The sequence below is a fragment of the Ruditapes philippinarum genome, unplaced genomic scaffold (assembly GCF_026571515.1).
Source record: "Ruditapes philippinarum isolate M1 unplaced genomic scaffold, ASM2657151v2 ctg1998_1_1_1_1, whole genome shotgun sequence".
In the NCBI taxonomy this organism is placed as follows: domain Eukaryota; kingdom Metazoa; phylum Mollusca; class Bivalvia; order Venerida; family Veneridae; genus Ruditapes; species Ruditapes philippinarum.
In genome coordinates this window covers 273483-298813 of record NW_026861480.1, presented here as the reverse complement: position 1 = coordinate 298813, position 25331 = coordinate 273483, and the positions used below count along the sequence as shown (strand labels likewise).

The following is a 25331-nucleotide window of genomic DNA, read 5'->3' as shown; positions in this document are numbered from 1 at the left end:
CTCGATATTTTAGATAATAATTAATTATTTTTTGCTCTATCCTGTTGCAGTCAAAGAAAGAATTCATAAATAGATATTTGCGATTATACATGTACTGGTATTTAATTACAACATTTAATTGTCTTGGATGTATGTAGCAGTTTCGGAAAGATGTTATATAATTACCAATTCCATTCCATTGCAATTTATAGCTTTCACACAAAGAAAATGTATTAAAATTTGTGTAATAAAATAAATATTTTAATGAATATTTTACAGGAATATTTTGCTGACCGTATCCAGGCATTTCCAGATGATCTGCGACATATATGTACTTATATTGCTGCAGTGTTGGGCTATGATGCTTACTCATCAGAGGCTGGTATAGTCAATTATTATCGTATGGAGTCAACATTGATGGGTCATACAGATGTGTCCGAGCTTGACAAGGCTGCACCACTCATATCCTTCAGGTAAAGCAAATAAGAGGAGCGATGGCAGAGAGATTTCCCGGTAAAATATCTGCCTCTCAACTGGTATCATAGGTTTAATCCTTACTCGGGTCACAAGCATATTTCCTTATTGTACACCAGTTCTGGAAAGTACTGGGACTGGAGGTTATAAAACTTTTTCCAAATGGAGGTTATAAAACTTTTTCCAAAATTCTGTCTTAAATCTCAGGATTTTCATTGGTCAGTGTACATTTTGTGGCAGTTTCTGACTAATCAAATTCTTTCTTTATAACCTTGGACCCAGGAAACAGATTTGTGAGTGGTTCAAAATTAGACTATTAGCTTTACACAATAAAGCATAAAACTAAAGGATAAAAAGGCAAGGTTATAGTTATTATATAAGATGATAAAGTACATGTATATTGAAGTTAGATGTATGAAATTTTTTAAACTCATTTTTAATCATGCCAATCTTTTTGCATCATCATGTATTTGTGTTTGGGATGTCCACTTATTAAAAAGCTTTTAGGAAATTTCAAGGTAGCATAATGATAATCACTATAATTAAAGTTTTTCCTACAGGTGTTCTTGTTTCTAGTAGTGACTTTATTAGAGATAAGTGTTTTGTTAATTTCACTTATATCACTTAATATTATCATATTTTCAAGCACTTGGGAAATTGGAATATGCTGACAGGAGACTGGTCTTGTATTGTTGTTAATAAGTCATTTTTTGATGATTTTTTGTGTAATATATTTCAGTTTTGGCTCGTCCTGTATATTCTTGATAGGAGGCCCTACCAAGGAGACAGAGCCGATTCCTTTATTTCTAAACAGTGGGGATATCTGTTTGATGACAGGCAAGGCTAGACTCAGTTACCATGCCGTTCCTAGAATTCTTCCTGGAAAGAAAGAACATTTAAGATCCTGTTTCTTCGGCAATACTGAAACTAATACTGTTATCAATACTAGTCAGTCAGAAATCGAAGACAAAAATAATTCATTTTGTCAAAAAGAGGATTCGGATATTGAAGATGATCCATACAGTGGAGGAACCAATCAGAAACCACCATCTATAAATATCGTCCAATCAGAAATGACAAAATCTGATGAAAATGTGATAGTGACTCCTACAGTAAAAGGAAATAATTGTTCTATTAAAGAACTTGGTACTTTAATGAAATCAGTTATAGAGAAAACTAATTGGGAACCTTTTGACATGTATATAGAAAGGTCAAGGATAAATGTCAATGTAAGACAAGTATTAAAACAGGGACTATCTCTGGGTGTAAGTCCAGAGAAAATAACACCATGTCAAAAGTCATGTCAGAAATCGTAACAAAAATTCTTTGAATTTTGTAACCAATATTTGCAAATGCTCTTACCATTTCATAGGGTGGTTGGGAAAATGGGACAAATTGCTGCAGTGACATTTTGTTGTAAATCTGTATCAACATGGGTATGTGATTTGTTCTACAAGGTCATTTATTAGTCCCCTACTGGTTTAACCGGAGGGGACTTTAGGTTTACCCTCCGTCCGTCTGTCTGTCCGTCTGTCTGTCCGTCAGTCCACAAAACTGGATCCCGCGATAACACAAAAAGTACTGAAAATATTTTTATGAAACTTGATATATGGATAGATGGCAGTATGGAGATTATGCACGTCTTTTTCTTTTGTTCCTATGTTGAAAATGCTTGTTGCTATGGCAACAAATAGTCTGAAAATATGGCAAATTAAACACATAAACTGGATCCAGTGATATCTCAAAAAGTACTGAAAATATTTTTATGAAACTTGAAATATAGGTAGATGGCAGTCTGGAGATTATGCACATCTTTTTCTTTTCTGCTTATGTTGAAAATTCTGGTTGCTATGGCAACAAATAGCCTGAATTTCAAGATTTCTGATTTAAATTTTTCAGCTTTTTCACTATAAGTTCTTTATTTCTTAAGGTGTTTACTTCAAACTTTAAAAATAAGTTTCTGGTCATCAACCACATCATATGTGACAAGGTTTACAACTCTAGCACAAAAATTATCAGTATTACCTCCCTTGAACTTAGAATTTTTATGAAAAAAATGTTATCTTTTTTAAATAACTTCTTTATTTCCTAATGTATCTACTTCAAACTTCATATATATGTTTCTTATTATCACTCAACATTTTTGAGAAGGTTAAATACTCTAGCAAGACTATTTCCAGAATTATGTCCCCCTTGAACTTAGATTTTTTTCGAGAAATTGGTATTTTTTACTCCAACTTCTTCATTCCTTATAAGATTTACTTTAAAATCCCACATCATAATAATATAACAAGGTTGTATAAACATAATTTCCTTACAAGGCAGGGAAACTTAACACATTACTGTGATATAGACAAACTTAGAACTCAAAAGATTTAAGTTCATTCATGTCATTCATTCACTGGTAAAATTGAATGGCCAAATTGGCCCATCAGAATGTTGCTGGGGTTCTAACCGGTAGGGGACTTATGGATTGCTTGTAATACTATGATAATTGCTTGTTATTGTGAAAATATTTTGAAGCAGAAATGAACATATCTTTCAAAGTATACAGTTGGTCCATTTTCAAATAAACGTCATGTCTTTTCACTTCAGAATTGGTTTACTTGACCATCAAAATGTGCAATTTCTTGCACAATGGCTGGCATTCCATTCGCATATCACTGTCTTGTAGACTTTTGTAACAGTAATGAAAATCATGCACCAGGGGCCAATATTAGCTCACCCATGGGTCAATTACTTTTTATAAACTTAATATAAGTCTTCTTGTGTAAAAACTAAAATGCTAAGATATTTAGCGTGTATCAGTGCCACATGCCAAATTATTATTAAGCTCTTGTCAATGGCAAGAGCTGAATAATTATTTGGCATGTGGCAATATAGATCTCTGCAAAAGTTACATGAATCAGTCATGTACCTAGCGTGATGTCAGGTCCCTAGGGTATACTTAGTATCATAAGGACTTGTTTGGTACAAGTTTAATGAAGAATGGATCTCTTCCTAATAGTAATAAAATGCCAATTTAAAAAAAGAAATTACTTAAATTATTTGGGCTTATATTGCCCTGCCTTTCTGGTGCTATTGTATATATTTTAATTTAAGATTTTTATTTCGATAATTATCCTCTTCTTATTTTTAATTTTCTGTTACATTATGTCATACCTGTCTGTGTGAATTTAGAAATCTATATGTTTTACTTTAAACTTGGCATGTATTCATATAGTTAGAATATGATAACAGAAATATTTTAAGCGGAACAAACCGGGGTCACCGTTCTCGTTTTTGAGTTATCTGTCTGTCCTTGATCTGTTAAATTCAAGGGCAGATAATTTACAATGAAGGGAATTAATACAATTTTTTTTCTTATTTTCACGAAGCTTACCTTCGTTTTAGTTGTCATTCTTAATTTTCATGACACAGCTTAAATGACCAAGCCCTAGACACTGGGAATCAGTATTCTTTCTGCTTTTATATTGTCCAACAAATCCAGGGTCCAGCAGTCCTGAGTTTGATCCTCCACTTCTCTGATCCCCACTACTCCAGCTTAAATTACTAAGGACTCTTTCTGATATCTCATTTAATGGCTGTTTTAAAACATACACATTAAAGAACCGAGAATGGAGGTATCTGTATACAGTTCCACCATACTTTAAAAAAAAAATATGGATGTATGTCATAAAAATTAGGGTTTTGTCTCTGTATGGAATACGAACATATTTAATGATGCCTAGCTAATTTGTAGGATATAACTATAGTATAGTGTAACTCGAACTGTTTCAATGCAGTGTTTTGTTGTTGTATTTCCCCCAAAAATACATCTTTAGAACAACCCTTGAAATCAAAGAGAGACAACTCCTACCTAATAATTCCACTGGAGATGTTATATTTTTACAAAATACTCCTTATGTATCACATACCTCAAATTCCGAATATAATTTAAGGTTTTAATACCAAGCGATGACATTTAAAAAAAAGAATATATCTGACATACAAAAAGAGTTCAAAGTTAATTGAATATATTCATTGTGATTAAAATTTTAACTGCTAGAAAAATCAAACTATCAACAAAATGAGTTAAGAATTTCTGAGGTCACGCGTGTGCAGTTAATCACATGTAATTTACATGTATATCTTATGGAAAAAAATGTTTTCAGCAACGTGTGTGCGTGCGCGTGAGTGTATGTGAACGGTTGATGACGTTCTCAAATTTTGAAGACATTCAAACTTAAAAATACCCTATATCTTTGTGGTATGGTTTGAAATATTTAATGATAGCGAAATGTTGACGTTTACGCATCGTATCTTAAAACATGATTTATAATCATGAGAAAATGTGTTTGTGACATTTTTAAAAAATGCCGCATCTCATCGGAAAGTGTGGTTATTTTCAGTCAAAATTCAAGTAAAGTAAAGCTTGCATTTGTTTGCATGCTCCTTTAGATGTTGGCTGTGAATCCATAACATTGATTTACTCGAACACAGTTGGGATATGTTTAAAAAAGATGAAATATTTACCGTTCGTCAATTGTGTTTTTACACCGACATGTATATATTAGTACGGCTGTCGACGAATGAACGATTGTCTGTCCATTTGATTGTACTGTGTGGTGATTGCAATGTTCAGTTAAAGGTTCGAGTAAGCACGTCTAGTACGAGCTGCGAGAATAAACATGAGCTTCTTGGCTCAGTCTGCAAGGACAGGAGATAGTTCAGCTAATTATAAGTCACGCTCGATTTAAGATACAGAGGGTATTGAATGAGTGTAAGTTAAATACTGAATTTATTGAAAAAGTTGAATAAAATTATGTTATGCGAGCCTCTGGCGAGCATAATAAATTATAATATACATATAGAATAATTTGACAAAAATAACTGAAAGTCATTGTTCATTTGTAATGTTACACAAACTGTAAACCCTGATGTTGATGAAATCGTGTTTTGTAGCCGTTAAAATAAAAAAAAAATAATGATGATTTTATATTTGTGCACTGTCTCTAGCGCTGTTTGCAATTACCTTATTTCATCATCAGGCGTTTTGATTGAACATGTCGCCGTCATTTTTAAGTATAAAGTATGCACGTATGTTTCGATGTTTAGTGTTTGAAATTATTTTGTGTCCAAATGGATTGTAGTATTTCATATGAATCTTAACACATTCACTTTGATAAATCTGCAAAATCGACTGCTTATAAAAATAATTTAAAACACTAAATTGGTTAGTTTTTATTAGGAAGCATTTACCAAATTATATCGGTCGAACACCTGCGTCGTTCTTGTCTAATTTAATTTTTAAAAGCTTACCTATAATTCATTCGGACGTAGGGCGATTTTAACCTTAATTGGATTACGTTTGGAAAAAACCGTTTTGTAAACATGTTATAACTATTTAAGTACATTTGTAGTACTAAATCAAATAACAAAGTTAAACCTTCGACTTAATTATGTCCAAGAAGTATTAACAATATTGTCTCAATGAGAAATATATCAAAAGGAATACTGGCACGGATGAAGGAATACGGCGGAAAAAGTATGACCGGCTAGCATCCAAGTAACTCAGCATATAAGTATTTCAAAGTCATTACTTTCTAATGTGCCCCGCAGATGCCTTAGAGCACAGCCAATATGGCCCGTATAAAGGAAAGCATTCGTGCAACATCGTGAAATATATAACACAAAACGTAACAGTATATGTGAGAAGATATTGAAGGGGGAGGGGGGTACTTTATATTGCCAATATATATCAATGTCATCCGATTTAATCATGAATCAGATTTTTATTACATATTTAGAGAGAAAGAAAAACACTTATTACTTCATGTATGTTATCAACTGGTCTTTTCACAATCGGAAATACGCTAACGAATTAGACTCCGATGTCAAAGACTTTTGTTAAACCAGACTGCAATGATGGCGGGTTATAGCTCTTATTAAAATATGTTTACTTTATACGTTTACCCTAATGTCATTAATACATTAATCCCATATCCCAAGTTTGTCTTGCAATTGTGTTTATGATTTCACATGCGGCTTTGTAGTTAACGTGATTTGAAAGACCTAAAAGGTTAGATATGGATTAACTACTTAGTAAACAATGTTGCAATGCGTAATATAATCTCAGAAGGTGGTATAATACATTATAATAATGGACGATAATGAAGGCGAGTGTTTTGATATCAGTTTTATAAAAGCAAGAGCAAAAAACATTGTGGAGAGTAATATTTTGTGTAAACAGCTTAAAGGAATAGATAGACAGTGCAGAAGAAGTGTTAGTAGAATAGAAAGTGAACTTCGCGAAGAAAAACGGTTTGCCAATAGACTCATAAGGGATAAAAAGAACTATATTATAACAGATAAAGACAGGAGAGATAAAGCTATTGAGAAAATGGAGAAACATCGAAAGTCAGGTCTGGGGAAACCTTTGAAATATGTCTGGGATGACGCAGACGCAACAAACAGAGAAGACCATGATCACGACGAGGATATGTCTGTACTGGGGCAGGGAATGAAAAAGGAAGCTCCCTGCCAACCTAAGATGTATTTTTGGTCCCAAGATTCGTCAACTAAGTTACCAGTCTTAACTAGTTTCTATGGATACAGACTGAGTTTACAGAGATCGATGACAGAGGTAAAACTACTCGGTCAGCAGATGTATCCTGAGGTAGTGCGGGAAACTCAGTCAGCTGATCCTTATTTCTACAGGTCTTCCGGCGTTTCAGATAAGCGCCGAGTGAAAACTAGTACCACGGCTGACGGATTATTTGATGAAGATTTCTGCTACGAGGCTTTAAAACGTGCCCCTCCTCCTTCGCGAGAGAATACTAATTTAAGTGAAGTAAGAACTGTTAGTGGACTACATACAAGGAATAATAGTTCTCTGAACGCTCATGATGTGCGAACTAGAGCTAATACATCGACAAATGATACAAAAAGAAATGAGACCATAACTAGTGAAACTAGTGCGGAAGAACTTGAAGAAGTTAAAATAAAAGAGTTAGATACCGATGTAAAGGAAAAGTTGTCTACTAATGACAAAATACAACAATCATTCCCGAAGGTAAAAAATTCTCGGTTGGAAAAAACCTCACCGGAATATATAAGTCTCGACTTAAAGCAATCGGATGAGAATTTACCCCAACTTAGCCAGCGTTCAGTGGGGGCAACGAAGGGAACTCTAAGGCCGCCAACAAGAAGGAGATATAATAAGGTGAATATAAAGACAAGAGCCGAAGCAACAAAACAATACCAGGCTGTGACAATGAAAAAAACTATAGAAAAACCAAAAGTTCTAACAGAGTTGGAACAAACATACAGTCATATACCAAGTTTAATGAACGAAATCAACAAGATGCAGACGACAATTGAGCTCATGCCAAAAGCTAAAACAGGACACTATTCAAAGTCTGCTTTTGGAATAAGTATGCAGAGTGCTATTTCAAAGAAAGTGCTAAATAACTTAGCATTACCTGCCGCGTTTAGAAAAAATAATAACACAATGTTAAAACATTACGGAGCACCTTTTATGGAAGTTAGAGCTACAAAGATGGAACCTGTTCCAGCAAAATGAGTGGTTAACTGTAAAAATAAAGTTTTATTGTCGGAACTTGTTTCACAGAATTAGTGCTGTCATATTTGTCAATAACTATGATTGAAATATTTTCTCCGTGTAGTGATATTAACTTACTTTAATTGCTCCAATCGACGTTTCCTATGATATTATACGATGTTGTCTATCAATTCTTACGATAACTTCCGGAATGTTCAGTTTCTCAAAAAAATAAGTGTTACATAAACTGCGTTGGAATTTATTACTTTTTCGTACTTACATGTTAAGTACCATTAATTTCACAATAAAATACTGTTATGCCAAACGGAGCATATTTCCACTCATTAGATTTATTTTCAATAGTTGATGTATAAAATAGCCTAAAAGCTGCATGCCTCGAGATAAGCCAAAATATTTCACGAAAATCGAAAAGTAAAAGATATAAGATTCAAGTAACAATTTACATATTATGTGCGATTCGTGACTGATTTTGCAGTATTTATCACCAATGTTCAACTGCGTAACTAACGCAGTGAAGGCCATTTTTGCATATTTTGGCCTCTTTATTGTAATTAACGTGGATTGTGTCGTTTGCAGTGTGAAAATGATTTTCACTTTACAATATTTTCCTTTTTAAATTTAAATACATTTTCAAATTTTTCATGAAAACTATCAAGAATCTGAAGGCATGTGGTACATCCGGATTGATGGAATTAATTAAAGTTGGCATCGTACTTTATGAAATCATTTCATCTGCCGATTTAAAATTCTTTGATAGGTATAGTTTAATACATTGTTTACCAGATTTTTTTTACTAATTGCAAGGTAGAAATTAAGTATAAATTAAGGTTATCAATTTCCTGTCTCATTTGTAAGAATGATTTTAACGATGAGTGAAGGAATGACTACATGATAGGGAGATGTAAATATGACGCCATTTAAATGATGGCACCATTGAAATGTAAGGTTTCAGCTCCGACGGCTAGCTAACATTAAGAATTCCATGCGTATTTTAAGTTTAACGCAATATTGATCATGCCATCTATACGGAGGCCCAGATAAATTATTCGTGATCTTTAGTATTAATCTAACATATTGACAGAAAAGAATTTGATTTCGGATTTGTTCACTACAAAACAATACAATATACAAAAAGGAAGATTCTAATTATTGGTAAATAAAAGTCACAATGGACTTAAAGGAAAATTATGCTCAGAAACTAATAAATCTTTCCTTTTTTTAGAAAAAGCAAACATAAATACTAAAATGTTTAAAAAATGATTTAGAGATGCGTAATTAAATGTCAGAAAAGAAGCAAAATGAAAACAAATTAGTTTTTTTACTTCCATACAAAATATTAAATCACAATACTAACTGTACTAATTATACCAAAAAAGCAGCAGAAGAAAAAAGATGATTCAGGTAATTAGCAAATGAGTATATTTTTGGAAACCAAACAAGAAGTATCTTTCAAAATGATACTCGGCCGAAGTAATACTGGTTAACATGCAAAGTTATGTTATTTCTAAGTTTTTAGTATAAAAAGATGTTAGCAATGCTTGCATAACAATGACATAATTATTATTTCTTGTAGCAAAGAAAATACCCATTTTGTAAACATTGAAATTAAATTATAACATAGTGGTATTGATGATTTTTCAAAGTAAGACAACTTCTATTTAAGGTGTCCCTTTTACATGTTTTACGTTTGACTTTATAATTTTTGTAATCATTTACAAATTAACCTAAAAGTTAAAGAACTATCCTCATTCCTGTACATTTTATTTTAGTACTGTCCTTTAAATTTCATTTATAGTGGCAAAAAAGCTATCCCTTACATTTTATCTTAGAGCTTCTTCAATTTTTATTCTAGAATGGTAAGAGCTATTCTTTACATTTTATTTAAGAACTTTGTTGCACTATTAATATAGATGTCTGTTTGTTTCTCCAACTGTGAACAGTGTGATATATCACGATGAAAAACAACACTAAGGTCACACTATTTATTGCATGAAAACAACAGAATAAAAAGAAGAAAAAAAATCGTTTTGAATTTGGTAGACTTAATTTTGTAATCGTTAAAAATAGAAACGGTCATACGTATGTTTAATCTTTGTAACAAATTATGTCTTGAATCAACTCCCCCCACACCCGCCGCCACCCCAAACACACACTGCTTCAAACATCGCCAGAAAAAGTAATTAAGTACCTGCGTACACGTACATGTGGTTTTAATGGTTTATAATTTATAACAAAGACAGTAAATACTATAAACAAGGGTCTAGAATATAAAAAAAAATCAAAGACAGTTACAGTTTACTCATATTTCTTTAATCAGAGGTTTATAGCATTATGAGAGGTAAAATTAATATAAGATCTTTTTTAAAATTAAAATCCATGTTACAATATAATGCGGTTTAAACAGACTGTGAAGGGTCAAGCTTTTGGGAATTAATTTATAGTAGTTAACAATAATTAATCTGAAATATATGATCTCATGCCAAAAGGTCAATGCATACTTAAAAACACCTGCAATACGTGTCGTACACTAATTGTTTAATCTAAACTTATTTAAAATCTGCTCGCTTGCAGATTTGATGAAAATCTCGTTTACCCGACTATTTCATTAATTAATATTTTTATTTTGAAGGAAAAAAAGAATAAGATACATACATTGTACTTCATGTACTCACAGAAGAAATTGAAGTCGGCAAGAACTTACATGTATAGAAAAAAATATAATCTCATCGCATGATTTTTTTATATTTTCAATTTCATTTAATTTAGAAAAATGGTTTTAGTTTTTACATTCTTATCCTCAAAACACAAAGTTATATTTTTATAATAATGCAATTAAATTTCTCGAAGTTTGATTGGCTAACACGCTTTGAATACTGTGGCATTATAAATCATAATGAGTGGATGTATGTCTAACTACATGTTCGCATAATATTTATTTTTTGCGTATAATTTCTATATTCATTACTTCACTATAAAAGTTAAGTTACGTCGCAATAAAGACTTACGTATGTTTGCGCAGCGTTCGCGTAGCTGTTGAATATGGTGCCTGATTTGTATGGTGGCTTATTTGGAACGCTTTTGTGCATCATGTTGGCGCTACCGACAACAGGACAAAGCGTCAAACGACGCGTTGTCAGACTTTCGTCCTGTCGTTAACGATATACGCCAAACGGCGCGTTGTCGTGCAGCGTGTTGTCGCGATGGCACATTGTCGCTCGATTCAAACTGAAGGATTGACTTATAAGCCAAGGGACAGGGCGACATCGCACCGCAAGACAACGCGCCCTTTGGCGTGCTTCCCTAGAGACAGGACGACAGCGCTTCGTTTGGCACTTTGTCGACGAAAAGGCGATAACGATATAGGTTAATTGCGTTGTCGCTATCGACAACGCAACGCGCAATGTACCAAATCAGCCACCATACCCAGGAGATCAAATGACTTTATTATACATCACATTTACTATATAGCCTGACGCTTGCAATATTTTCATGGGGCGAGTAATCTATACACAGTTTTAGTTCTCTCCCCTGGTCGCAATCACTGAATAACAAGACATTTTCGGGTTGTTAATATGCACTTTTTACCCTAAGAGAATGTGTTTTAGCTCACCTGAGCAATGCTCAGGGTGAGCTATTGTGATGGCCCTGTGTCCATCGTCCATCGTCGTGCGTCGTCAACTTTTGAACATTAACAACATCTCCTCTGAAACCAATGACTGCACATCAACCAAACTGATTTTATTTATGTTTATAGCAAAAACTTAAAAAAACTTCTTTGAAAAAACCCAAATAGCTAGAGTTAAGATATTAAGCATGAAACATCTTCCAGTTAGTGTCTTCAAAGTTTGTTCAAATAAAAGCCCTAGGGTCAAAATTGGCCCTGCCCCGGGGGACATTGATTTTCCTTATATGTGTATAGCAAAAACTTAAAAATCTGATTTAAAAAAAAACCAAATAGCTAGAGTTTAGATATTAAGCATGAAACATCTTCTAGTGAGTGTCAAATGGGGTCAAAACTGGCCCTGCCCTAGGGGTGTCATTGCTTTTAACTATATGTGTATAGTTAAATCTTAATTTTTTTTAAAAAAAACTCAACGAGCCAAACCTTAGATGTTTAGCATGAAATATCTTCTAATGGGTGTCTACCAAGTTCGTTCAAACAAAAGCCCTGGGGTTTAAACTGGCCCCGCTCTGGGGGCCTATATACAGGTGAGCGACTTCAGGGCCATCATGGCCCTCTTGTTTATAATGGTGCTTTATTATACGTTAGGTAGTTGATGAGTGGCATTTTTAAAATAAATTACATGCGTATAAAAATCTGGAAACAAAGTGATCCCTAAAATATAACAACACTGAAGTGAACTTTTTACAGCTGCCACACAGCACTTGACACCTGCTGTTGTGAAGTAACAAAGTGATCCCTCGGAAGCATTAATCACAACAAATTACAAGAGAATCGCAGACTCGGTTTGATTGAGTCTGTTGAGGGATAATAAATACGTGCAACATCTCTCACGCCCCCTAAATCCGTTGCTGCGTAAATTGTTGCTTATGCATCTTGTCATCTATACTGTATATTTATTAAGTTATAACAAATAGTTTTGTTTTATGTTTTGAAGAATTTATCTCTGTCAGTGACGATTTGATAAGTATGAATTTATCTTTATTTACATATATAATCAGTTCAATAAAAACAAACGCTTTTCTTAAGCTTTCGACGTTTAGTCTTTTTCAGAAAAAATTGACGTTTATAAAATAACAAATGACAAATGACGCAACGTCCGTTTAACTATACGCTAAACAGATTTAACGTGACGTTAACGCGGGAATAAAAACTTTGTCCAATAAATACAGAATCTTTCATGAATATAAAATAAAGCAATATACAAACAATTATAAATATAAAATGAATCTGCACATTTGATACAAAAATTAATGATAATAAAAACCTTGATATGAGAAAAAAAACATACTACATGTATATGTATACCGGCTCAATAATATGCTTGAAAGATGACAAAGTCATACATTGCACAAAGCTTTTGCATTCATACCATTAGGAGATAATGTGTTAAGCTTATGAATCCAGTATGATTCTTGTTATAAGCGTTCCATATCATCAGAGACAATCTCTATAGGCATAAATTTAAAATCCTTAACACAATGATTCCTTTTATTAAAGTGTGTAGCGACATTGGTAGAAAATTACGGATCGGAAAACTTGTTGATATCAAACCTATGGCTTTTCATGCGTTAAGACACTTGTTGCTTCGTTTGACCAACATATTGCTCTTCATTTATCACATGTGACAAGATATATAACATTTCGTAGAACAATCAGTATTATTATTTACATGATAATTCCTACTAAGACTATAAGTACTAATAAATATATTACTTTCAATAATGGAGCTGCAATGTGTACATCTACTTCTATTACATTTGGATGAACATTTCGTATTTTTGTTATTAGACCTAATATTAGTATTAATAAGAATGTCTTTTAGATTTTTTAGGTCTTTTTAAATGCAACAAAGGTTTACTTTCATGAAGCTTTGCACAGAAACATTTACTTGAAAGTTTAAGTAAATCCCAATACTTTTTAATTATATTACTAATGTTAGGTAAAGTTGGGTTATACTCAACAACAAAGGGAATAACACTGCATCACTTGTTTTTGTTGTTAGTACACAGGGCCTCATATCCTGTGTTAGACATGAAACTTACTTAGTGCGTTATCAATAACATTGATAGGATAATTTCTTGCTTTGAAGTATGTACGTAAATTCTGTAAAGAATCGTTGAAAACATTATCGTCAGAAATGATACGGCGATAACGTTTTCCTTGACTGTACGGAATACCATTTTTACAAGACACTGGGTGACAGGAAGAGTATTCTAAATACTGATGATTGTCTGTCTCTTTAACATGTATATCAGTGTGAATAATATTGTTTTCGTCTAATGAAACGTTTACATCTAAAAATGATACGAGAGATTTAGAAACGTTCGCTGTAAATTTCGCACTAAATGTCCGCTAAAATGCATGCTATCCAAAAGCTCTCAATATCAATATGTGTAAAACATATACCGACATATTACCTCATATTGCCGTCGGGTGGTGTTTCATTAATTACGACAATTAATCCCGACTGACAGATAATCAATATCACAGCAGCAGATATCTATCTAATATTACCCTGCCTCATACCCCACTGTTACATGATTTCATCCAAGATAGTCATCTTACCAAGTAGATCTACATGTATAATCAAAGCCAGACCACTAAGACCATTTCGATAAAATCTCTTTCCTTATTAGATATTCATTATACCCAGTATAAAGAACATAACTCAGTGCCTAAAGGGCGGATGAACCTTCACACCTTAACAGCCATTTACTTTTGAAACGCTTATTTATATATATAAATGATCATCTGCAGGTAAAGCTGAATATGAGACTGCACAACCAGAATTCTCTACAAATAAGCCATGTTTAATCATTAATGAAGTCCTATGTACATGTATTCTTATCGTGTTACCTAAAGTCCAAAGTGCATCGAATTTAAAGCATAACACAAATGTGTGTAAAAGGATTTTTATTTTATATTTACTGTGAAGTAATCAATGAACGTTTTTTTAAAATGTTTTCTTTATGAAAAAAAACCAAACTTCAAAATACGCTTTGGGCTAATCTCATTTATTTAATAGCCGAATGTCTTTTACGGAATGGGCAACAACTCGGGTGTCAGTCTTTATACCAAAGGGATAATAGGCCTAATCTAAATTATGGTCAGTCTGCCATTAGTGGTCTACATTGACAAGTTGTATCTATGTAAAATGTACAAGAGCCATGTCAACATGGCCATCCCCCGCCGAATGTGTTTGCTCATTGGAAGAATGTATATGTAGTAGAGCAGAATAATTCCATTTTAAGAGGTCATTTGGTAATGAAAACTGATGGCTATAGTGATAACAGATTTGAAACCTATGTGAATACTGATGGCTGAAAATAACAAAAAAATAATGCAGGGTAGGTTATCATTCTTGTGTGCTGCATCCCTCCTCAGTAAAATCTATCCACCTATGAAGTTTCAAGTTGATACCTCAAATACTTTTTGAGAAAAAAAATGAATTGAAAAATTAAGTATGAAAAATAACAAAGGGCAATAACTCAAAAATTATGAAAGGTATAGTTATCGTTCTTGTGCACTGCACACCTCCTGAGTTAGATCTATGCACCTATGAAGTTTCATAATGATATCTCAAAGGCCTTTTGAGTTATGCTCTGGACAAAAATTAATTTTGAAAAATAAAAAAAAAGGCAATAACTAAACAATTATGCAGGGTAGAGTTATCAATTACTCTGCAGAGATCTATCCACCTAGAAGTTATATCAAAATACTTTTTTGAGAAAAGCTCCGGACAAATAGTATGAAAAAGAACAAAGGGCAATCTTCAAAATTGTACAATGAGTTATCTTCTTGTGCACAGCATTCCTCCTCAATAAAAATCTATCCCTATGACATTTTCATGTTGACATCTCAACACTTTTGATGACATCTCAAACACTTTTGAGTTATGCTCCAACTCGGGTGAAAATTAAGTATGAAAAATAACAAAGGGCAATAACTCAAAAATTATGAAAGGTAGAGTTATCATTCTTGTGCACTGCACACCTGAGTTAGATCTATGCACCTATGAAGTTTCATTTTGATATTCTCAAAGGCCTTTTGAGTTATGCTCTGGACAAAAAATTAATTTTGAAAATAACAAAGGGCATTAACTCAAAAATTATGCAGGGTAGAGTTATCATTCTTGTGCACTGCACTCTTCCTCAATGAGATACATCCACCTATGTAGTTTCAAGTTGATACCTCAAATACTTTTTGAGATAAAGCTCTGGACAAAATAGCATGAAAAAAGAACAAAGGGCAATAACTCAAAAATGGTTAGGGGAAGAGCTTATCATTCTTGCGCGACAACATTCCCCTCAATAAGATCTATCCACCTATGACATTTCATGTTGATCATCTCAAACACTTTTTTTGAGTTATGCTCCACTCAGGTGAAAAATTAAGTATGAAAAATAACAAAGGGCAATAACTCAAAAATTTGTATGAAAAGGTAGAGTTATCATTCTTTGTGCACTGCACACCTCCTGAGTGAGATCTATGACCTATGAAGTTTTCATGTTGATATCTCATAGGCTTTTGGAGTTACTGCTCTGGACAAAAAATCAATTTTTTGAAAAATAAACAAAGGGCAATAACTCAAAAATTATGCAGGGCTTGTAGAGTTATCATGTCTTGTGCACTGCACTCCTCCTCAATGAGGTCTATCCACCTATGAAGTTTCAAGTTGATAACTCAAATACTTTTAGAGATATGCTCCGGACAAAAATGTCGGACGGAAGGAAGGACGGAAGGAGACTATTTCTATATCCCCCGCCGCCTTTTCGGCGGGGGATAATAATTTCATTTATCTTGCAGCTTACTTTAGAAATACGGAAGCAATGTCACTATGCTTTATTTATTGAATACCAAATTATTAGGGGGTTTTAGTATGATCAGCCATCTTATAAAAATATGCGCAATATAATCTGTCAAGAAATTAGGGGTCAGGGTCAGAATATAAACAACACTGTAGCAGTTTTTAAGTATTCTTGTTTTTATTGAGTTCTTTTCTTTCTTTTATGGAACAGAAATAAATCAAAATTAAACAGCCAAATTAGAACCCAATGCCGCACAATTTGTGTATAAATTTGAAAGAGAAAGATAAAAGAAGTAGTTTTTCAGTTTGTTAACTGTTGGAAACAGTCCCTAAAACACTACATGTCATATATTAAGTTCTTGTTAAAGGCCCATTATGCCTCAAAAATGCTTTTCATTTTTTATTATTTTTTTTATTTTTGGTATCTTGTTAGTTTCCAAAAAATACTCATTTGCCATATAGATAAACTATCTAGCTTTGTAGGCAATTTGTATAATGAATAAGTATTAAGTATGGAAATCAATATACTACTTTAGTTTACATTTTGCTACCTTAACGGACATAACTGCACATTCCGTTCTACTATCTTCAGCTGTTAAACATCTAACATGCTCTAAATCCGTAATTAAAACATTAAACTCATGTTTGACATTTCTAAAGAATCAAATAAAAATGGAATTGTAAGGCATAATGTGCTTTTAAACTAATAAAATCTTAACCATTCAAAACAAGTTCAAGTTTATTCTATATTCTTTTTGGCTTGCAGCCACGGCTGCAAGCCATTTCATATGGAAAACTTGTTCCGGTTAGGTGGTTTCCTGCTTACATCTGTTGGTGCATGATTGAACGGAAAACCAGCTCCAATCGTGCCAATCGCAACTTTTCGGCCTTTTCCGTCACTCTTCGGATTAATGATAATAGCCGATGTAGTTCCGATTGCAATCGTGACAATTTGGGCGATTCCGTCATACTGCGGAATCAGACGAAGTAATATTACGGAAATCTAAGCTATTTTAGTTACTTCGGTAATCCCAGTTTGTTTATATAAGTAGGATTTCTATTTTTACTTGATTTATCGGTTTAAACCGTAATGGTGAGGTAATCTAAAAATAGCCCATGCATATCATTAACCTTCCCACCCCTCTCCAGTTAAAGTAGCAAAGCGTGACGTAACAGCTGTGAGGAGTTTGGTGCTGATATCGTCTATTTGTGATCGTGTAACATAGTTGATACATGCTTATTAATTGGTACCACGTAACGAAGTATTTTAGTGCATTTACTTGTCTATAAAGCAAAGGAATGATTTCGATGCGAAAAAGGGGAAATGAAATGTGCACACTTGTTTTCCTTCAGTATCACGTTATATAGTATTTTTACGATTGATCATTTTCTTTATTAGTTTTATACAATAGAGAATAGATTTCAAGTCGTTTTGACAAAAAATATTCGGTTTTCCAAAAAAAAATCCAACTAAATAAACCCTTTATGAAATACAAATACCGTAATTCAAAAAAAAAATGTGATAATAAATTGAGACCAAAAAAACCACACAATTTTAAAGGGTTGGGATGAAGGCACAACTGTGCAAGCCTTTCCTTTTAAAAGGAAACTTTATTTTTTTTTCGTAAAGCATACTTATCTAAAAAGACATTTGGTTTAAACAATGAGGTTGACCTAAAACTGGTTATTGTAATGTAAGATGCTATCATACCATCAAGTAATTTGATATATGAGTCAATATATTAACAAGGACACATTCTTTGTCAAGTTTCCAACAGCTAACAAAAACAGATAAATAATGCAGCAATACAAACACCTTTTTTTAATGTCAAACATGTGGTCCTTTGCCAAAATCTGATAAACCTTTTAGTAAACAACCTTCATAGATAACATAATTTGGATAGCATTCTTCAGGTTTTATCAGCATATGTTTAAACTAAAGCTATTTTTTTAAAGATCTTAACATGTTAAAAGTTAACTTTGCTACTCTGATATAAACAACTTATTGTATAATAAATAAGCTACTGATTTAGTGATTATCATTTATATGATGTATGGTAATTTCATAAGCTTTAAGAATTATGGGTCAAAATACTGGAGTAGGCCACATTATCACTGAATTATTTATCTCAAATTCATCTTGTAAGGTAAAGACAGTGTTTTTTTCTTCTTAATATTCAAAAACATAGACTCCTCCATCATTAAAGCCAATTGGAGCAGACTTGGTATCAAATACAGTCCCAACAGAATTGGTTCCTGAAGAATCATAGACCAGGGTAAGTTTATCTGCAATGTCCTTGAATCCAGCTGTCTTTGATCCTCTGTTAACAGCCACTAGGTAGCCTGGGAAACCTTCGGCTTTACGTGTGAAGTACAGAATATCATTGTAAATCTTGATCTCAATATTACCAAACTGGAATGATTCCTTAGACCGCAGCTTTACCAGATCTTCAAACGAATTTAGGATAGTATACCCAACCAAATGAGCTCGGTTGAACTGCAAGTATAAAGAAGTTTATTTTAATAATGATTAATACTGGGAAAGAAATTTTCAGTAACAACCTTTTCAATTACAGGATAACTTTTCTTCTTTCTTAGCTTAAAAAGCTACATGTGTATTTAATGTCAAACTGAAAGCAATTGTATAGTATGAAGAAAATAAATATCTTGGAAACATTTTTTTTGTCTTAATGCTTACCTCTACATTACTATAGGAGTAATCTGTGTTGACTGGTAGCCATGGTTTCACATCTGCTGCACAGAAACCAGCATTTAAGTCAGAGGTCCACAACATCGGTGTACGGTAAGGGTCTCTTGATATCTAAAATAGTGAAATAAGATGCTGTCAGATGAGTTTACATGTACACATATAAAGAGAGTCCGAAAAAGATCAAAACTTTTTTAATCTCAAAAATATCTACAGTTTACTTAAAGCTTGAAGTAACAAAATATTCTGAAAATGTTTTAAGATAGAATGACACCATTGAAGAGTCTGTTTAATTAAAAAGAAAGAATCCGGCAGTTTTTTTTTTAACACAGAATAGTACAGGAATTGAATAAATTCACACCAGAGCGAGGACTTAACCAAACTGACCTGTCCTGGTAATTTAGCTACAGGATCTGAATTGTTGGTAATAACGCCATTCTTCATTGCAATTTCGTCACCATAGTAAACAATTGGTGTGCCGGGCATCAAAAGGTGGAATGCTTGCCAAGCTTTTTGTAGAGCTTCACTCACAACACTTCCAAAGCGAGGACTGTTCTCATTGTCAACCTGTTAAAGAAAAGGCAAATATTTTCTAAGATCAAAAATAATAAACTCACGAACCTGTTCCAGTATCATTATAGTATCATCTGTATTCATTGTCGAGCATAAATAAGAAAGTCATAAATACTATAAATACATTTTCTGAACAGAAAAAATTATCTAAATACCTAGGATGAAACGAATCAAGTTTTTCTTGAACATGTCAAAACATAACAAGCACAAAAAGTAAATATCGCCAAGGTAAAGATAACTGAAAACATCAGTAAACAAAACATACCTGCCATCCTCTCCATCCCTCGGTAGTTGACATTAATTTGTCCTTCATACACTCTTGGTCACAGGAGTCATCAACACCGATGAGAACATCGGAAATCACAATGTGTATACCAGCATTGTGATAGTCTAACGTGTTGTTTCCTTTCTCCTCAATGTTGGCAATCAGCACCCTATACAATTAATACACACAACATGTTTATTATTTTGAAAATGGTAAAAAATAACAAAATATAAGTAGTTAAATATCACATTTAAAGTCTATTTACTCCAAAAACTAAGAAAATTCAAATAGTGTTTAACAGAACGATATCTGTTTTTATTGGTGTATAATAAATTCACTGTCACACAAAAAACTAAATCAATTTCTCATTACCACCCTGTGAATCTTCACCATGACAAATTTAACCTCATCATAACTGACTTATAAATGTCATTGGACAGTGGTCAAACATACTACATGACTTTTGTGCCTACTAATTTTAACATAAACAAACAAAGTTAACAATACATTTATTAAAATCTCTAAATCAGTTCAGTTTTTATTTTAATAAACAGGAAAACTAGATCTTGAAAAAGAATAATCAGTGGATATGCTGTTGGGAAAAAAATGAAATGCCAATCACCTTTCTCTTCCTGGTTTGTCAGAGTAAGAGTTGATTATTCCTCTCCATCTTTCCACCAATCCTAGGTTTTCTGGTTGATCTACAGTGTGTTCTCCCGCTGTGCCCTCGTCAGTACTAGTCTCATTGTTCTCAACCAGTCTCTGTAATCCTTGAACAGCAAATCCATCTACTCCCTTGTCCAACCAGAACCTCAATACTCCCTATAAATAAAATCTAGACATTTAATAAACATTCGAAATTTACACAGTCACTACATGATGCACCAGCAGAAATAATGAAAAGTGCAAAAATAACAATTTTCTTAAGAAAAAAAATCCCACTTGGATATTCCATATGTAATTTTGACAGTAGCAATATTTGACAAGAGACGTGTTACTTACATCAAGATTGGCAAGTACATTCTCATCCCTCAAGTTAAGGTCTGGATATTCTGGCAAGTAAGAATGATAGTACCATTCCTTCCTATCTGTACTGTATGTCCATGCAGGGGTGTTATAGACAGTCACCTGAAAAGATTGTCAAATTGACTCTGATGTGTTACTTTATAAAATATTGGTATAAATATTGAAAACCCATTTTGTCCAGAAGTTCAAAAATATTCTCTCAAGAAATATATAAAAATAAAGCCAATTAATTTTAACATAGCATATGAACTCCTATTTACATTTACTTAAACAAGCATGTAGTAGACAAACATTTTTTCTTAATACTGCTGATTAGATTGTATACATTGAAAGACTGAAAGGTATACTAACTATATGAAACAGTAAAATACTTACCCAGTTGTTTGGTGGATTCACAGATGGGTCTGAACCCGTGCCCTTAGCCCATATATAGAAGTTCTCAAACCCAACTTCCTTCATTTCACTCTTTGTGAACCATTCATGTTTCTTACCAGTATGATTTGGGATAAAGTCCAGAACAAGTCTCATTCCTGAAATTTGTGAAAGTGGAAAACTCAATAATTAATTCACGAATCAATTATTTCATACAAGTCCTTTTTAAAAGGGCAACTTTTGGGAAAATGAGAGCTCATTTTATAAGAATATTAATTTCAATACAAACTTTTATATAAGAATATTAATTTCAATACAAACTTTTAAACTGAAATGGTGTTATCTTAAAATGTTTAAGAATGATGCTTATCCGACTACAGTTTTAGCTGCCTATACAACAGAATACAATTTAACATTTATCAAGACACCGTTAAGGCAGAGACATAGATGTCTCTGGTTAAGGGGAGGGATAAAAAATGGAAGCTTAGATTGTACAACAATCTCAAAAGTAAAAGCTTAGCATGACTGCACAAATAAAGCCAAATACATGTGGTTGCTTGGGAATCCAGAATCTTAGCATCACAATGAACTAACAATTTTTTTAATGAACTGACCTCACTAATAATATTCTATGCCTATATTTATGCTCATCGATCAAATGTATTTATGTTGCCCTTTAAGTTTAGTTCTTTATTTCAACTGCCAGAACATACTGGTATACACTTATATATAAATGCAATTTTAATATGTAAACAGCTGCATGCAAGTACCTTTTTTCTTTGTATCTTTCCTAAGGTCATCAAATGCTTGCATAGTTCCGAATGATTCATCAACCTGCTTGTGGTCCACCACGTCATTGTTGTCGTATGAATTGTCACCAGATTTGTAGATAGAGTTCAGCCAGAATGCATTCACACCAATAGACTGTAGGTACTCCACCTTACTTGCTACTCCTGTAAAAGTTTGAAGAATACACTGTTATCTAACAAATTACAGGGATTTTTTAGCTTATCTTATAGTCGATATTCGGTCATATTCCCAATTGAAAATAATACCAATCCACAGGAAAACATTCCCAACTTAAAGTTTCAAAATAAATATATAATAAAAAACAAATTCTTAAATCTTTGAAAATAAGGGCTTCTTTACTGTTATGGTGCTTAAATGTTCATAGTGAATCTTTGCATTCATTTAATCACTGCAAAATTTAAGTTAAGCATTTCCCCCAATTTTTAACAAAACATCCCTGAAATTCCCGATTCCATCAATCCATGGGTCCCAAAATCCTGGGAAAAACCTGAATTATCGTTTATATTATAATCGGGGTTGAAGTCCCGCTGACACTGTGAAATTAAGGGAACAGTATAATGATAATAAAATGTAGAAACAATAAGTAGTCACAAAGTTTAGGTAAAATTTCCCAGAGCTTAATGAGTAAATCTGTAATGTACCGTAAAACGGTGGTAAGGTAGCTTTTCAAAAAGGTTAATAAACTAGATCTAAAGAAAATGGAATGCACCAGATAGTACACACTAGAGACATGGTCAATTCAGGATATAGCCTATTTGGCTAGATAGTCTCCCAAATCAGGAGACCGAAATGCAATGTTCAATGCAATATTACATCATCCAATACAAGTTGACCCACTTACAGAGAAAAAAAATTATAAACGCCTCTTATACCTGACAGATCTCCAACTCCTGCACCATCTGTTCCTGCTTTTGACGAGTCCTTGAATGATTTTACGTTCACCTGATACACCACATCTGTTTGGTACCATTTTTGGTCTGGTCTTTTCGGACATTTCGGTGCCACAACAATTATAACAATCGCAGCAACAAGCATAGCAACCCATCCTATCCAGAAGAGGGCAAATAAAATCATCCGAGTACGAACCCAAAATGGATCACTGGCATATTTCATCAACTCATCTTTCCCCAACCCAGTGAATGAAGCTTCGGAGCCGACTTCGATCACACACTGGTCGTCCAAACCACTTTTACCGTTCAAAAACTTTGCTTTCGAGTCATCAAGATCATCGGCTGTTGCAGAATCATCATACTCCTCTTTCAAACTCTGCTTTTCATCAGGGTGATTAGTGTTTTCGTTACTCATATCTGTATTATTTTTGAAAATTTCCTTTCTCCTTCTCTCTGTCCTTCGCAAAATAAGTCCTCCGACAAGGCGTTTCCGGTGCTATGCTGACGTCAGAACGTCGGGCTTATTATTGATACAAGGGGTGGTGGGTTTCATGGAATTCTCAATTGCGTAAGAAACACAATATATAGAATATCTTAAAGGATAAAACCATACATGCTAAATTATTTTAAATAAAACATCAGCAAAGTTTGATTTCTTCTAAATAAATTGCGTAAAAGTATCTTAGATCATATATTCGAACTACCTGCAAATAAAATACCATAGTCGACGCATGCGCTGAAAAATTGCCGCACACATGGAAACGTTTTATTGCATCATGTTTGGACCTTATCCAAATCTAGATCTGGTATGCGCCAGTTTTAATTAATTTTTCTTGTGTCTGCATACCAGTCAAGCAAAAATGGCTGAAAAAAAAAGTTAAGTACTCATATGAATAGAATAAAGTTTATACAGTACCAATCATGAGTCATATTTCATGGTATATCTAAGTAGTTTCGTCGAACTACAGGTTCGGCGAACTGATCTAAAACAGGTTGTTGGGAACGTCAATTATCGCGGGTCGTAATGAGTGGTTTATCACACATTTTCATGCATTTAAAAACAAGATACTGTATTGAAAATTTAAACCTATTATTTATAATTTACTTTAGTATAATCTGGGACATAAGATAATAAGATTATCTTATGTCCCAGGTATAATAGTAATTAATAATATTTACATAAAAGCATAACACAATATGTAAGAGATCTCGGTGAACAAACAACATCATTGAATATATATATACATGTACATTGTTTGAGTAAAACCTAATTTTTTTACACAACGTAATATATGAACCATGTCTACTGTGCATAACATAAGATCGACGAAACCACTTTCGCACCTCTTCATAAATTAAGTTCGCCGAACCGGTAGTTCGACGAAACCACCATAATTCTAATTATTATTATTATTCTTCCTCCAGTAATGAGTATAGTGAAGGGCCGCTGCTGCGCGGCATTTTCTCACTTTGGTTAAAATTCGTAGATATCTATATAACTTACATTATGTTCTATTTTGTTTTACAATCAATTCCACCAGAGACATATATATATATATATATATATATATATATATATATATATATATATATATATATATATATATATATATATATATATATATATATATATATATATATATATATATATAGATAGATAGATATCATTTATCTATATCTCTGAATCCACAGAGAACTTTACACTAGACTCTGTATGTTCAATAGTATAAATCTATAATAAATTACATTTATTGCTGAGCTTACATTGCAAATGTTTTTAAGAGACTTCACCTGGTACTTGTAAATGAACGTGACTGAACGGATGGTCAAATATTGAAATTTTTCAAAAATTCTCAAAGATCATTTAAGTATACAGTCATGTAGAGCGCGTCTATATAAAGTCAACTCTTTACTGTAACTTGACGGTCATAGGTCCCATTGCATTTTTGAAAAAGAATTCTCCTAAGTAAAAAAAATTGTGTCTTAAATATGTATATTTTGGGTCAGAATCTTGTTTTTATATATTCAAGGGGGAGGAACTGTTTCACGCAGGATGGACCAGCGTTCTTATGATAACTTGTTTGGAGTTCTTATGATAACTGTCACGGAGTCCGGATTTCTGTGAAAAACTTTTCTATATATACTTGGAGAACTCACGTGAAAAATGGTTATTTGGATA

At 33.1% G+C, this 25331-nt stretch overlaps 2 protein-coding genes across 2 annotated transcripts; one reads left to right on the top strand and one right to left on the bottom strand.

The window, feature by feature from the left end:
* The first annotated feature begins 225 nt into the window (after window positions 1–225).
* Window positions 226–3629, top strand: LOC132715764 (uncharacterized). Its single transcript, XM_060698829.1, has 2 exons — window positions 226–452; window positions 1193–3629. Exons 1-2 carry the CDS (start codon window positions 244–246, stop codon window positions 1767–1769), a joined length of 786 nt encoding a protein of 261 aa, XP_060554812.1. The 5' UTR covers window positions 226–243; the 3' UTR covers window positions 1770–3629.
* Window positions 3630–16665: 13036 nt separating this feature from the next.
* LOC132715763 (alpha-glucosidase-like) lies at window positions 16666–23646 on the bottom strand. Its single transcript, XM_060698828.1, has 10 exons — window positions 23135–23646; window positions 22223–22405; window positions 21456–21610; window positions 21057–21182; window positions 20677–20876; window positions 20055–20223; window positions 19604–19783; window positions 19208–19330; window positions 18120–19006; window positions 16666–17260 (listed from the first exon to the last, which is right to left on the bottom strand). Exons 1-9 carry the CDS (start codon window positions 23565–23567, stop codon window positions 18680–18682), a joined length of 1896 nt encoding a protein of 631 aa, XP_060554811.1. The 5' UTR covers window positions 23568–23646; the 3' UTR covers window positions 16666–17260; window positions 18120–18679.
* Window positions 23647–25331: the final 1685 nt, after the last annotated feature.

Excerpts from the sequence above, each read along its gene's own strand:
- LOC132715764 (XM_060698829.1), top strand. The coding sequence starts at position 244 with ATGAATATTTTACAGGAATATTTTGCTGACCGTATCCAGGCATTTCCA. Across the intron at positions 453-1,192 it reads GCACCACTCATATCCTTCAG|TTTTGGCTCGTCCTGTATAT; the intron begins GTAAAGCAAATA and ends AATATATTTCAG.
- LOC132715763 (XM_060698828.1), bottom strand. The coding sequence starts at position 23,567 with ATGAGTAACGAAAACACTAATCACCCTGATGAAAAGCAGAGTTTGAAA. Across the intron at positions 20,877-21,056 it reads ATGTACTTGCCAATCTTGAT|GGAGTATTGAGGTTCTGGTT; the intron begins GTAAGTAACACG and ends TTTTATTTATAG. Across the intron at positions 19,784-20,054 it reads AGGGATGGAGAGGATGGCAG|GTTGACAATGAGAACAGTCC; the intron begins GTATGTTTTGTT and ends TTTCTTTAACAG.